Source organism: Diabrotica virgifera, chromosome 9, assembly GCF_917563875.1.
Source record: "Diabrotica virgifera virgifera chromosome 9, PGI_DIABVI_V3a".
Classification (NCBI taxonomy): domain Eukaryota; kingdom Metazoa; phylum Arthropoda; class Insecta; order Coleoptera; family Chrysomelidae; genus Diabrotica; species Diabrotica virgifera.
In genome coordinates, this window is record NC_065451.1 from 218,603,526 (window position 1) to 218,619,405 (window position 15,880).

At 32.3% G+C, this 15,880-nt stretch overlaps 2 protein-coding genes across 3 annotated transcripts in view; both read left to right on the forward strand.

Annotated features, from left to right (window-relative positions):
* Positions 1-15,880, forward strand: part of LOC126892035 (uncharacterized) — a 573,784-nt gene that overhangs the window by 381,773 nt on the left and 176,131 nt on the right. The window lies entirely within an intron of this gene.
* The window catches only part of LOC126892030 (farnesyl pyrophosphate synthase-like), a 46,766-nt gene that overhangs the window by 5,942 nt on the left and 24,944 nt on the right, over positions 1-15,880 (forward strand). The window contains exons 2-4 of one of the 2 annotated variants that reach the window (XM_050661444.1): positions 4,215-4,506; positions 12,786-13,196; positions 14,603-14,972. The exons of the other annotated variant lie outside the window; for it this stretch is intronic. Of the exons in view, the coding sequence (XP_050517401.1) occupies positions 4,215-4,506; positions 12,786-13,196; positions 14,603-14,944 (1,045 nt within the window). The 3' untranslated portion in view covers positions 14,945-14,972. Of the gene's footprint in view, positions 1-4,214; positions 4,507-12,785; positions 13,197-14,602; positions 14,973-15,880 lie in introns of those variants that run through there. 2 annotated transcript variants of the gene reach the window in all.

Sequence of the window (15,880 nt, forward strand, 5' to 3'; positions counted from 1 at the left end):
ATTTTATAAAATACAGAAGCAAACTGAAAGTGCAATCTCACATCAGCCAGAAACAATTATTAAGTTTTATTATAATATTTCCTTGAAAAGGTATTTGTAATCATAATATTTACATAAGAAGTGATCTGGTTGAATTAGACGCAAACATCATCTATTTTTCACACTTAACTCTTGACATTGAAAGTGGGTGAATGACTTTTTCTGATTACCAAAAATAATGCTCTTACTATGAATATCGAATTACTGATTACGAATATGAATCTCCAAGAATTTCGCTACGTTTTCAAACCGATACACTCATACAGGAAGTATTAAATGAGTTAAAATGTACCTATTCTACAAATATATAAACGTGTTAAAAGTAATATATGTTCTTTCGATAGTACTAATTTTGATATTATTCATATCGAGTCGAATGGAGTATCGCAAACTAAAGTGTATTGTAAATGTAACTTTGTAACCTATTGGATTAAAAAACCAAAAACCGGCTTTTCCAAAAACCGTTTTTTTTGGCCGGTTATAACCGCCAGGTTAAACCGTAAGCAAAAAAAAACCGGTATAACCGAAAACCGGTATTTTGTCAAAAACCGCCATCCCTATTACGTATAGTTATTAGTGTTTCTTTTTAATTCTGTTAAGTCTGTTATCATTATTATTTTAATAAATAGATGGCAAGAAAATATATCAACTATTTTTTATTTATTTTTAACACTCCGAATTTAAGTTGGAACTCACCTGCGACGCCAATTTCCATTGTTAGATCTTTACATTTGGGACGAGTTTTAGGAATATGGTAAAAATGTAGCAGCAGGGGGTCCACCGAAACGAGTTAATTTTTTTAAGTGGTCTACGAGAAAAAATAGTTTGGGGACCTCTGTTCTACATCATCCAGCGATCTTCTTGTGGGCCTTCCTCTACATCCAGTGCATAGTGGTGTCGAGTGTGGGCGTCACTGTATATGTCATATCCATTCAAAGAGAAGAGATTTTATGTATCTGAGTACATTTTCTCAGTTGTTTTAATTAATTATAATATACGTTTACATCTGGAAAATGTTTCTTTGTTTTTTCCATAGCACACTACTTTTCCTTAACTTCGTTTACCGGTGACATTAACAGTTGTTAAAAATTTACACGTTTCTTAAGATATCTCGAGATAGAAAAAAGGTATCGACATGCGGTTTTCGGTATTATGTTGCTAATTTGGTCTAATTTTGTAATACAGTACTTGTATTTAATATTCTCCAAAAAAAACTAGATTTCCGAAAATAATTAAATAACGCCTACTAGCTGGCCTATTACTTATTAGGCTATTTCGAAAATAAGACTCTTATATTGACGAAAAAGAGCTGTTTTCAACAAGACCAAGTATGCAAAATTCGATTTAGCAGAACCGGACTTACAGCCATTTCATAAGAATGTTCCCACTCGCCCACACCTCTTATTTGTAAAGGTAGACTTAAACTTGTGAAATCAAATATGCGCAGAATTTTATGAAGAATACTATGATTGGATTTCCAGTGCCCTTTCATTAGGTAAATTTTGTAAAATTTTGATTTTTAAATTTTTTATATTCAATTACGCCCTCTAGCGGTGGACCTACAATTATGCAAATAATTTCCAGGCTTTTCCCGAGGCAACTTTTGTTATAAATATTTTTTTCTCAAAGCTGTACTATAAACGGTTCCTGAGATAAAACCGAGAGCCATTCTTATTGGGACACCCGGTACATCACTGAAAACTGATGTGCATCAAAATATTGTTTCACACAGCTGCAGTATAAAATTTACAAAGCTATAATGAAATCCAAAACCGCTACCGCAGGCACTACCGCTTGCTGTTGACACACTGGAATGTTTGCAGTAAAAATTCGTTAATATTACTGAATTTTTTCAATTTTAAAAATGTAAATGAAACATTTTGGTAAACCGAGCACGTTAAAAATCAAATAACATAGTACATAAACACAGTACATAAACGTGATTTACAGTATTAAGTTGGATAAATGTAAAATTTGCGCTGAAGGGCGAAAAACTAGGGTAATTTTTGATGGAGAATATTAAACTGGATGCGGATACACTGAAATACTCATAAAAATCTGTTTTTATTTTGCATTCTGCGATAAAATTAAATTTTTAATAATAGTCGAATTATTTTTATAGTAGACCAGGGCGCATCTGTAAAAATATTAGTACATTTGGACGTTGAGAGGTGACTCAAATTTTTTTGCAGAAATTGCTTGGAAATAAATCAAATAATAATATTTGAGTTATCCTCCCTCTCAAAAAGGTCCGGAACATTGTTTAAATAATCAAAATGTCAAAAAATTAAGGAAAAATTCGATTTTTTTCTTCGTTTTTTGATTATAACTTTAAAAGTATTCATTTCCGAGAAAAGTTGTACTGACACAGAAGTTGCGTAATTAAATTTCCTATAATATAGAATTGGTTAAAAATTTAAAAAATAGTCACCCTTGTTGCAAAATAGCAATAATTGCGAAAAAACCATACAAAAACAAGTATTCGCATTTTACGTTTTTCAACCATTTATGCTACACTTAGGACCTCCATATTTCACCAAGAAAAACTTTATGATACAGTAAAACAACACCATAAATTTCATTAAGATCGGTTCAATAGATTTTGCAAAATAAATTTTGCAATCCAGCTTTCGCAAAAAAAATTCATTTTTTCAAAATGTTACAGGACTGAAAATAAAGCAGATAGCAAGTTGAAATTTTTTTGCACATAGAAGAGTACTGCACTTTTCATTTGCAATTTTGCAAAATTAAAATCAATTAACACCACGGCGTCAGGAATTTTTTTAAATAAACATTAATTATTGGTGCTACGCGCAGGACAGCGGATAGTTTGCTTTGATTGGGCATTCCAATGACCTTTGATAATGATTGATACATTTTAATTTTTATTACATTTCGATATAAATAAATAAATTTGTTTATTGCAAAATAAAAACACATACTTTGTCATTTGAAATAACACTTTTATTAGCAAAAACTTTCTTTGTTCATATATTTTAACTTAGAGAATAAAAGTTTATTATTTTTAAACATATGCAATTGTTTAAACAATATTTCACAAACAATAATAAAATTAGTTTGATTTTTGTGGAATTAAAATATTAAAATACAACAAAATATAGAGTAAGACAATAATATATTAGATAAAGATTGGAAGAAATTTTGGTGGAAATCAACTCGTGTGAATCGAACACCGCTGTTCTGCGCGTAGCACCAAAAATTAATGTTTATTTAAAAAATTTCCTGACGCCGTGGTAATTAATGGATTTTAATTTTGCAAATTGCAAATCATATGTACAGTACACTTCTATAAGCAAAAAAAAAATCAACTTGTTATCTGCATTATTTTCAGTCCTGTAACATTTTGAAAAAATGAATTTTTTTTTGCGAAAACTGGATTGCAAAATTTATTTTGCAAAATCTATTGAACCGATCTTAATGAAATTTACAGTATTGTTTTACTGTATCATAAAGTTTTTCTGGGTGAAATATGAAGTTTCTAAGTATAGCATAAATGGTTGAAAAACGTAAAATGCGAATACTTGTTTTTGTATGGTTTTTTCGCAATTATTGCTATTTTGCAACTAGGATGACTATTTTTTAAATTCTTAAACAATTCTATATTATAGGAAATTTGATTTCGCAACTTTTATGTTAGTACAACTTTTCTCGGAAATGAATACTTTTAAAGTTATAATCAAAAAACGAAGAAAAACATCGAATTTTTCCTTCATTTTTTTACATTTTGATTATTTAAACAATGTTCCGGACCTTTTTGAGAGGGAGGATAACTCAAATATTATTAGTTGATTTATTTTCAAGCAATTTCTGCAAAAAAAATTGAGTCACCTCTCAACGTCCATCTCAAAACAGATGCGCCCTGGACTATAGTAAGTACTGAAATTTTAGAGATTTGAGGAATTCGTAGCATTTTGCTTTTCTGTCTAAAACGTTGTGATAGTCAATAAGTCCGAGACCTAACTTGTATAAAAAAAATGGTAGTCACTAGGGTCCAAATCTGGACTATACGGTGGCTGTGGAAGCAATTCACCAATTTGTGACACAGTGCAATGCCTTAATGAAACCACATTTTTTTCTTTACAAAATGAAGCCTTCTCTTTGCAATTTCTAACTGTTAATTCTTCCTCCATGAGTTTATACAGTTTCTTTTTCAGACACCCAGCTTTCGAACGAGCCCCAGTATATTTTACTGAAGAAGAAGATATTCTAAAGAGACTAATCCCACAAATTCGCGAAGATGTCATAAACGAATCATTAGTTTATTACAATAATATGCCAAAACTTAGAAGACACATCGAAAATCTTTTTACACATTTGGTAGAAAATATTAAGGGAAAATTTCTTCCCTCTGCTACAACAACGATACATGCGTTCAAGCATTTTAAAAAGGATCACACAGAAGAGGAGTTAATGAAGGCCGGGATTCTGGGATGGTGCTTTAAACTGGTAAAATGCATGTTTTTTATATTCTAAACTTTTTATTGGGAACCTTCATCATATTCTATCATTTCATATTTTCGGTTAGGAGGCAAATAAAATCCAAATGGACTTCAATATAACACAAATGGATTCTATACAGGGTGTAACAAAAATAGAGGTCATAAATGATATCACATATTCTGGGACGAAAAATATTTCGATTGAACCTAACTTACCTTAATACAAATGTGCACATAAAAAAAGTTACAGCCATTTGAAGTTACAAAATATAAATCGATTTTTTCCAATATATCGAAAACTATTTGAGGTGTCTTATTGAAAACGGACTGTGGCATTCTTATGACAGGAACATCTTAAAAAAAATTATAGTGAAATTTGTGCCCCCATAAAAATTTTACGGGGGTTTTCTTCCCTTAAACCCCCGCCCCAAACTTTTGTGTACGTTCCAATTAAATTATCATTGTGGCACCGTTAGTTAAACACAGTATTTTTAAAACTTTTTTGCCTCTTAATACTTTTTCAAAAAGTTAGTTTTTATCGAGATATTTTGAATATTTGTCAAATCCACCACATATTTGTATACTGTTAAGTACGATTATAGAGCCCTGGTAATAATATGAAAATTTATTTATAAATTACAGTTTGAGGTATATTTTGAACCATACTAAACAAGAAGCCACATCTTTTGGGGGGTTTAAAGGCACAAAACCCCCATAAAATTTTTATGTAAACATATTAAAAAAGAAGCCGCATCTCCATTAAAACAGCTTTATCGAAAAAATACTAAGAGGCAAAAAAGTTTTAAAACATTGGTACCACAATAATAATTGAATTGAAACGTTTATAAAAGTTTGGGGGGGTTTAAGGGAACAAAACCCCCATAAATTTTTTATGGGGTGCACAAATTTCACTATAATTTCTTTTTAAGATGCTCCTGCCATAAGAATGCCACATGCCCATTTTCAATAAGAAACCTCAAATAGTTTTCGATATCAAAAATGAATAACCATTTTCAATTTCGTTGCAAAACAAAAATACAGCCGCATCATATTCTAGTCCAATCAGGGAGTGCAGCAAGCACCTCTACCGGTTTCGAAACTTATTAGTCTCTCATCGGGAGGCACATATGCTGCTCTCTCTGATCCAACCAAAACAAACCCCGGCGTCCAGTCACGGATTGCAACGAACGAAATGCAGTTTTCGGTATATTGGAAAAAATCGATTTTTATTTTGTAACTTCAAAGGGCTGTAACTTTTTTTGTATGCATATCTGTACTAAGGTAAGTTAGGTTCAATCGGACTATTTTTGGTCCCAGAATATGTGATTTCATTTATGACCTGTATTTTTGTTACACCCTGTAGAACGTTTCTAACAACAAAACTAAATGTATGACAATAGCAAAAGATCCGCTCAGATGTAAGTTAGTAGTTGAAAACAGCCCCATAGAACAGGTGGTGTAATTCAGATATCTGGGTCTAGATATATCAAGCACCCACGACCCATTAAAGGACCTGATGAGTCGGTCCTTTGCATCTGCATTGCCGGGATGTCTGCGGGAGATAGTCTGGTCAAATCCGTATATGCGCACAAATAGTAAAATTAGAAACTACAAGACTTGTATACGACCGCTCATGACATATGGCACAGAAGTGCGCGAAGACACAACCAAAACGAAACAGATGCTAAGGGTTGCCGAAATGCAAACCCTAAGAACAATAGTGGGGAAAACAAAAAGAGATAGGGTGAGAAATACAAACATTAGAGGGCAATGCAAAATTCAAGATATTGTAAGATGGAGAAGGCAGCGCAAGAGGACGTGGTACAACCATCTAAGATGAATGGATGAGAACAGACTCCCAAAAATTGCCCTAGAAAATAACCCGCTCGGTTCAAGACCCCCGGAAGACCACCTAAAAGATGGAGGGATAGTTGGCAATCTACCTCCCAGGAAATTAACCAGAGGCAGCTTCAGAATTAAACACATCGAAAGATCTCCAAGAAGTAAAAGAAGAAGAAGATTAGATTCTATAGAGATAACAGGTAGCAGAGTGAGTTGAAAGTCCAGCTACTCGGATATTTTCATATCTCCAGCTGGTTCCTAAACAAATACTCTGGGCTAATTAGCAAAATACAAGGAAAAGTTATTTACCAGCAATTTTATTGCTGTAATCGAATCTTATGATTGTATATATTAATAATATAGGTATGCAAAGTCCGCAGATAGTGTGCTACTTTTTTTATAAACAAAATGGCGCCCGAAAATCGTGTTTTTTTCAATTTTTGCTCTATAACTCCAAAGATTTTAACTTTACACCAAAAACACCCAAATAAAAATTCACCGAAATTAAATTCTGCATAGAGGCGTGGTTTCCCGATTTACTTTGACGAAAATTTTCCCCGGAAAATGGAAAATCTATTTTCATATAGATTATAATTCCAGAAGCCGATGGAAATTGAATGAACAGTTTAGCAACAATTGAAATGTTAATTAAAAATTTACGGTCACTATAATAACCACAATAATTAAGATACATAAGAATAACCATTATTTTTTTATACAAAGACACTATAAATTTTACCTATATAATGTACTTTACAGAATTAAAATTGGACCATTTAAGCGGCCTCAGGAATATTTTAAAATTATAAACAATTTTTTGGCTTCTAAACAAATAGAATATCTCGGTAAATATTAAATTAAATTAAATTAAATTATGAAAACGGTATTAGAAAAAACCGGTAGGATGTTTCTTTCAAAAGAAAAAACGTTTAATTTTGATGAGTGGTTCCTGAGATACAACGGGGCAAAGTTGACCGGCATTTACGTTAAAGATATAAACAATAGGACCATAATTTTCGAACACTCACCTTTTTGTTTTTGTCCTCTTTCTCTACACCAATTTTCATTTCTTTAAAATACTCATAACATATATTATTATAATAAAAACTATCGATATTACGAGTGAAAAAATAGCAAAATTCCAATCAAAAATTAGGTAGGAGAAAATTTAATCTTAAAGTTCAAAATCGGTATACGTTAAAAAAATGCATTTTCTCGGCTTCACATGGAGCAATTTTCTTCATTCTTTTTTTGTTCCCAAGTAACTCCAGTAGAGCCATCTAACTAATGCATTATTAAATGTCAAACTTGCTTTTGTTTTGATATAGTAGATTAGTTTATTTATAAGAAAAGAAAACTACATATTTTTCCAGTTGTAGACTTTTTTTAAATAAACTTACAACAAGTGTACCTTTTAACATTTAAAACACAAATATTCTCATTTGAAAGCTGTATAATTATTTAAACAATCTTTACTTAAACAAATTAAAAAAATTTGTTATAATAAATAATTTAATTTATTATAACAAAACGAAAGAAAGTTTGACATTTAATAATGCGTTAGTTAGATGGCTCTACTCGAGTTACTTGGGAAAAAAAAGAATGAAGAAAATTGCTCCATGGGAAGCCGAGAAAATGCATTTTTTTACGTATACCGATTTTGAACTTTGAGATTACATTTTCTCCAATCTAATTAATTTTTGATTGGAATTTTGCTATTTTTGGCAATTTTCACTCGTAATATCGATAGTTTTTATTATAAAAATGTATGTTATGAGTACTTTAAAGAAATGAAAATTGGTGTGGAGAAAGAGGACAAAAACAAAAAGGTGATAGTTGGAAAATTATGGTCTATTATTTATATCTTTGCCGTAAATGCCGGTCAACTTTGACCGGTTGTATCTCAGGAATTACTTATCAAAATTAAAGAAAAAAATCTTTTATCAGAAACATCCTACCGGTTTTCTTCTAATACCGTTTTCATAATTTAATTTAATTTAACATTTACCGAGATATTTTATTTGTTTTTAAGCCAGAAAATTGTTTATAATTTTAAAATATTCCTGAGGCCGCTTAAATGGTCCAATTTCAATTTTGTAAAGTACGTTATATAGGTACAGTATCTTTTTATACAAAAATAATAGTTATTCTTATGTATCTTAATTATTGTGGTTATTATAGCGACCGTAAATTTTTAATTAACATTTCAATTGTTGCTAAACTGTTAATTCAGTTTCCATCGGCTTCTGGAATTATAATCTATACGAAAAGAGTTTTTATATTACCAAGTTATTTAATTATTGATGAACAATTACTTATCTAAAATTTTAGTTGAAAATTAAAGATTTTGTTGGAAAAACCCGCATTTTGCGGGGAAAATTTTCATCAAGGTAAATCGGTAAAAACACGTCTCTATGCAGAATTTAATTATGGTGAATTTTTATTTGAGTGTTTTTGATATAAAGTTAAAATCTTTGGAGTTATAGAGCAAAAATTGAAAAAAAACACGATTTTCGGCGCCATTTTGTTTATAAAAAAGTAGCACAGTATCTGCGGACTTTGCATACCTATATTATTAATATATACAATCATAAGATTCGATTCCAGCAACAAAATTGCTGGTAAATAACTTTTCCAAAAAATGGCCTATTCTCCGATATAATCTGCCCAGACTAAAACTGATACGACTCTTAAAGCGTATTTTTGAAAAAATTGAGCAGTGTATTTTGAAGGATTTTTAATACTTATTGTTTAATCAAGTATATTCAAATGGGAAATAAGCCACAATTTTACCTAAAAATGATTTTATTAACGTTTCGACGTCCAAGTCGGGTGTCGTTGTCAAAATACAAAATAATACTGTATAATACAAAATAAGACAACGACACCCGACTTGGGCGTCGAAACGTTAATAAAATCATTTTTAGGTAAAATTGTGGCTTATTTCCCATTTGAATATACTTGATATAAAAATGCCACAAGAAAATAGCTTCAGAACAACTTATTGTTTACATACTGTCACTGTCACTGTCAAATCTTAAAATTTGTCAGATATCTTATGCTGTTCAACCCCAGAAAATGGCTCCATATGCTAGCAAAGAACTAAAAGCAAGAATTGTAACGAAATTAGAAGATGGTTGGTCACTATCTGCCGTAAAGAACCATTTTAACGTAAGCAGAACAACAGTTTTTAATATTAATAAGAGATGGAGAGAGCAAAAAACTCTCGAAAGAAAGCAAGATTCTGGAAGGTCAAAAATATCTACCGCTCATGAAGATCGTACACTTTTGGAGAGATTAGAAGAGAATCCTTTTGAAGATGCGAAAACTGCAAGAATTCAAAATAATATCAAAATTTAGACCTTAATAATTATTAATAAAATTTATGAATTAACATAATATGTAATCAGTTGTTTGTTTATTTTATTATTTGTCTGTCATAATAAATATAATAATATAATGTCAAACCAATCAAATACACTGCTCAAAATGATCAAATCTTACTAAGAGTCGTATCAAAATATTCAAATTTGCGATTTATAACTGTTCTAGCGACTTCCCGTAACTTTTCCCATTCGATGCAAAACACTCTATCTACTCAACTTGTTCGTAGGATTATCCGATACACCCAGATTTCAAAGGCTTACAGTTTCTTGGGAAGTGAATCCGTTAAAAGTCCAACTTTCGACACCATACAAAAGAGTAGATAACACATAACATCTCACTAATCTAATTTTCAGACTCAAAGTAATATTGTTTCCACATAACAGTTTCTTTATCTTAAAGAATGCAGCTCTGGCCTTCTCTATACATACATATTCTAATTTCTTTGCTCATGTCCCAATTCCTATTTAGATTACAACCAAGGTAGATGATACTGTTATTTCTCTCCAGTTGTTCACCATAAGCTGTTACCACTTCCGGTTGTATTGGCGTTTTACTGACAACCATCACCTTTGTATTTGCGGTGTTTAGATTGAGTCCGTATTCATCACACGTTGTAGTAATCCTATTAATCAGATGTGTAACTTCTTCCTGTCTCATCCGCGCATCTCAAATTATTAATAATGACGCCATTCATTTTGATACCACATTGCACACTATCCACTGCTTTATTCAAAATGATTTATGAGTAGACGTGAAATAGATTAGTAACGACAAAATGCAGCCCTACCTTACTCCACTTTGTACTTAAAGCTCTTTAGAAGTATCCCGGCCAATCCTGATGTTTGCACGTTGATGTCAGTAAAGATTTTTAAAAATGGGTAGGTCTTTATCATCAATATCCACCTGCTGAAGGATGGCAATAATTTCAGTATGTTTTACTCGATCAAAGGCCTTCTCAAAGTCAATAAAACACATATAAACTGGATGTCCGACATCTCTGCATCTTTGTACCATAACCTGAATACTAGATAGTCCTTCTGTGGTTCCAAGGTTATTGCGGAACTCAAACTGTGTATCACCAAGTTGTTCTTCTTTTTTTATATACATCCTAGAGTGCAAAGGTGCAAAATTCTTAGGCTCATTACGATATTTTATTAATTTGTTGTTATTTAACATGTTGTTTATATCTTTAATGAGCCTTCTACTAAAGATATTTCTAAAAATCATCCACAACCGAGTTTATCAAAAGTTGGAGTCAGATATTAGTAATACACAGATGGGGTTCAGAAAAGGACTAGGTACTCGAGAAGCTCTCTTCGGTTTGAATGTTCTTACACAAAGATGCCTAGACGTTAATCAAGAAGTACATGCATGTTTTATCGATTTTGAAAAAGCGTTTGACAGAGTACGCCACGATAGGCTAAGAGACATTCTTGAAAGAAAAGACATAGATAATAAAGATCTGTGAATAATTCTCAACTTATATTGGAATCAGAAAGCTAACATCAAAATAGAAAACGAGATATCAAACGCAATAGAAATACGTAGAGGAGTAAGACAGGGATGCATTTTGTCACCACTGCTATTTAATGTATATAGTGAAAGCATCTGTCAGGAAGCCCTTTTGCAAGCAAATGAAGAAATCGTAATCAATGGAGAGGTTGTAAATAATATTCGATACGCAGACGACACTGTACTAGTTGCAAGAACAGTAGAAGAATTACAGCGATTACTTACAAACATAAATATTGCTTGCAACAATTATGGCATAAACATTAATATCAAAAAAACCAAGTATATGGTCTTCAGTAAAATCATGACACAACCAGCACATATTAGTATAAACGGCATTCAAATTGAAAAAGTATCAAGTTATAAATACTTGGGAACTTTAATAAACGAAACTGGAGACCAAAACAATGAAATAAAAAGACGTATCGAAATTTCCAGGGCCACCTTCATAAAGATGAGAAAATTCTTCTGCAACAGAGATATAAGCATCCCTCTACGATTAAGAATGCTAAGTGGCTACGTATTTAACACGCTATTATACGGTGTAGAGGCCTGGACTCTCAAACAGAACAACATAAAAAATATTGAAAGTTTCGAGATGTGGTGCTACCGTCGAATGCTGAAAATAAGTTGGGTTGAAAAAATCACAAATCTTGAAGTAATACGAAGGATAGGAAGAGACCCAGAAATTGTATTAACGATAAAACGAAGAAAACTCGAGTATTTGGGTCACCTGATGAGAGGTCATAAATACGCATTACTTCAAAATATAATGCAAGGAAAAATAGAAGGAAAACGGAATCCAGGCCGTAGAAGAATGTCGTGGATGCGGAATTTGAGAGAGTGGTTTGGCTGCACCACTAATGAACTTTTTAGGTCAGCTGTAAACAAAGTCAGGGTAGCCTTGATGATTTCCAATCTCCGATAGGAGTGGCACAAGAAGAAGAAGAAGAAGAACATGCTGTTCTGAAGCTATTTCCTTGTGGCATTTTTATAATCAACTATTTTCAATGGGAAATTAGCTACAATTTTACCAAAAAAATGATTTTATTATTATTAGTATTATTTTTTATTTTGACAACGACACCCGACTTGGGCGTCGAAACGTTAATAAAATAAAAAATAAAAAATAAAAAAAAAATTAAAAAAAAATGAATAACCATTTTCAATTTCGTGCAAAACGAAAACACAGCCGAACCATATTCTAGTCCAATCAGAGAGTGCTGCAAGCACCCCTACCGGTTTCGAAACTTATTAGTCTCTCATCAGGAGGCACATATGCTGCTCTCCCTGATCCAACCAAAACAAACCCCAGCGTGCAGTCCCGGATTGCAACGAACGAAATGGCATAGATGCCCTAGCGGCAACTGCTAGCAAAAAGACTAAGTTTTCACTCTAATGGCATATAAAACAACATAATGCTATTCTACATCCCATCAGAATGAAATAATAATATAATATAATAAAATAATTTTCTTGGTAAAATTGTGGCTTATTTCCCATTGAAAATTGGTGATTGTTTTTTAACAGTTATATCATTTTTAGCAAGACATCGCCATGCTCATCGTTGATGACATAGTGGATGAATCAGAAACCCGTTACAACAAAACAGTCTGGTACAGAAAAGTGGGAATAAAACAAACCATTATCGACTCTATAATTTTTGAAACGGGTGCTAGCTACCTATTTTTAAAATATTTTTCTGACCATAAACATTTTGTTCACATGCAGAAAGAGCTGCTACATAACTTCTCACCCGCTAACACTTCACAAATACTAGAAATTGAAAATTATGAGTTAGAGAATTTTGAAGAGTATGAAAATTTAGTGAAGTCTTATCCGTTTTTGGTACATGGAGTTACATCAGTGATGTATATGGTTGGAATTGATGATCCTGAGGTTCAAGCCTTAGTGAAGAAGTTTTGTATAGATGTTTGTATATTTGGAAAAAGATATGTAAGTATACCATACTATAGCATTTTTTTGTTTCGTTCTGTATTTCAAATCCCATTTTGTAAAAGGTTTGAATTTGCCAACATTTACGGCAAATCTAATAAGCAAAAACAGGAAGAGACATGGTGCTAACAGGGTACTGTAAGCTGAATAGGCAGTTTATAGATTTCACAACAATGTGAAACAAGAGTCTGTTCATTGGTAGAGTGACTAGCTCAAGAAGTTTTCAGTCTCCAGTTATAGTATAAATATCTCCTTTTTACGTTTGATATTAGCAGTTAGAGATCTTTTAGCATTGCTAGATTAGTCTTCTTCTTTTTAATGCCTACGCGGAAGAGATATTGAAAAAATTTCTTGAGTGCGAAACAGCTGGAATAAAGGTAAATAGAGTTCCCATTAACATCATTAGATATGCGGATGACACTGTCATCTTAACCAAAAATATTAGGGATCTTTAGAGGTTAGTGACCACAATAGCGGAGTTTAAACAAGAATACGGTCTAACAATTAACGTAAAAAAGACAAAATTTATGAGAATATCAAAAACTCAAAGAAATAAGGAGAATCTCTTCATAAACGGATCCAATGTCGAACGAGTGGACCAATATGCATATCTTGGAACAATGATCAACTCCACAGGTGATTACTTTCAGGACATCAAAATCAGAATAGCAAAGGCTAAAGCAAATTAAAAAAACATCTCGTTTTTGTGCTCTGCACAAGAGATTTGAAGTTAGAGCTAAGAGTCACTTTGGCTAAATACTACGTTTTCTCAACTTTATCCTAGTAAAATGTCAGGCTGTTGGTCGGGATTCTTCAGCATCAAAATTTGTATATAATCATATAGGTTTAAGTCCAATGTGTATATTTTGTAGATCTAAGTAATTCTCTTATGCATTCACGACCCAATAAGACTTTAGCGCTTTGAGCCGTATCTAGTTTCTTCTTGGACGTTCTTTTTTGGTTATATTATTTTCTAGTTAATAATATTCCACATAATATGATTTGTATTCAGTACCACGTTACAGTTTCAATGAGTCGTTGAGATTGTCTACTATGGATTCCTGTGACTAGTTGCTAGTTTAGTATAGAAACATGTACAGTTTTGTATTTTTTTGTTGGTCTGACTATCTCTCCTTTAATTCCCTTTATTAGGATCTGATGATAACGACGATGGATCAGATTTTCATCGTGGTGGGGGCTGTGTAACATTTCAAAATTCCAATACGTCACAGTATCAATTTAAATCGTTGCAATTGCGATGATTGATTTTTTAGGTGGTGTAAAAAGATACTTAATATATTTAAACTGTCGTCTTCAATTAATTTCAGTATGTTTGGATACTGATCTACTGTTTTTTTGTTTTAGTGTACAAATGTACTTACTTTATATGTTCTTTTCTATTTCAGGATGATATTACTGCAATTGTAGAAACAGTGAGTTTTGCCGAAAAAGACAACACAGATATATATTGTTCTAAAACAACGTGGATGGCTATCCAAGTGGCCAAAATGGGAACCCCCCAACAGAAAAAGAGGTTCAAGGAACACTACGGCAGCGCAGACCCTAAATCGATCTCGATCATTTTTGATATATACAATGAACTTAAGTTAGTCGAACATTTCGATAGATATATGATGGAATACTACGACGACATGTACACACGAATCCAGAACTTGCCCCCCCTGTTACCCAAAGAGTTTTTCCAAAATATGGTAGATCTGTCTGTATCAAACAAGTTTTACGCTTAACCAAAATTTATTATATGTTTAGAAAATGTATGTTGTCTTCTTTAAAATAGCTCCCATCAGGTACCAGTTCACACACATACGAGTACATTTATGTAAACCTTTTGTCAATCCTCTAAGCACTCCCTATAAGCACTTTTGGTATAATGTTGTTCATTTTCCTGGTATTAAGGGAAGAACAACACTCTTTAATGTTTTTTTAGTTTGTGGAAAAAATCGCAGGGAGCAAGTCTGGTGAACATGGTGGCACAGCTGCAATCAAAATGCTCTTATTGGATATGAAATTTTGTTGGGCAGAGATTAACATGACATGTTAGCTCCCACGTCACATAGGGCTCCCTCAACAGCGTGGTAAATTAAACGATATATTTAAGTCGAACCTACCCATTTGCCGCAAAAGGAAAATCTGTAAACAGTGTGTTACCTGGGCCCTGATTCTAATTCAAATTTCGACTCAAAACAAGTCGCAATCAATATGGCGACGTTGAAATGCGACTGTGCGACCCTTGTGGATTTTAGTTAAACTAACGAAATGATGTCATAAAATAGCGACTTATCGAAATTAATAGACACTCCAAAAAAGTGGTTGATATTATAATTTCAAGTCGAAATTATTGTGACACGGACATGAATGAATGGCCGAAAGCGAGGTTATGTTTAGTTTAGATGTGTTTTGTTTGTTTCTTGCAAGGAAAACTAAAGCAAAACGTATTAATATTGCTGAGTTTAATGGAAATTTGCTGGTTTTGGAGGAAACAACGTGAATTATCAACTCAATGAAAGATGTAAGGTAATAATCTGGGAAAATTAGTATAAAACAAGGAAAATTATGTACCAGCTATTTTATTGCTGGACATGCTGAAATCAAATCTTAAGATTTCATATATTAATAATATGCAAAGTCCGCAGAAAGTATGCTATTTGGTTTATAAACAAATT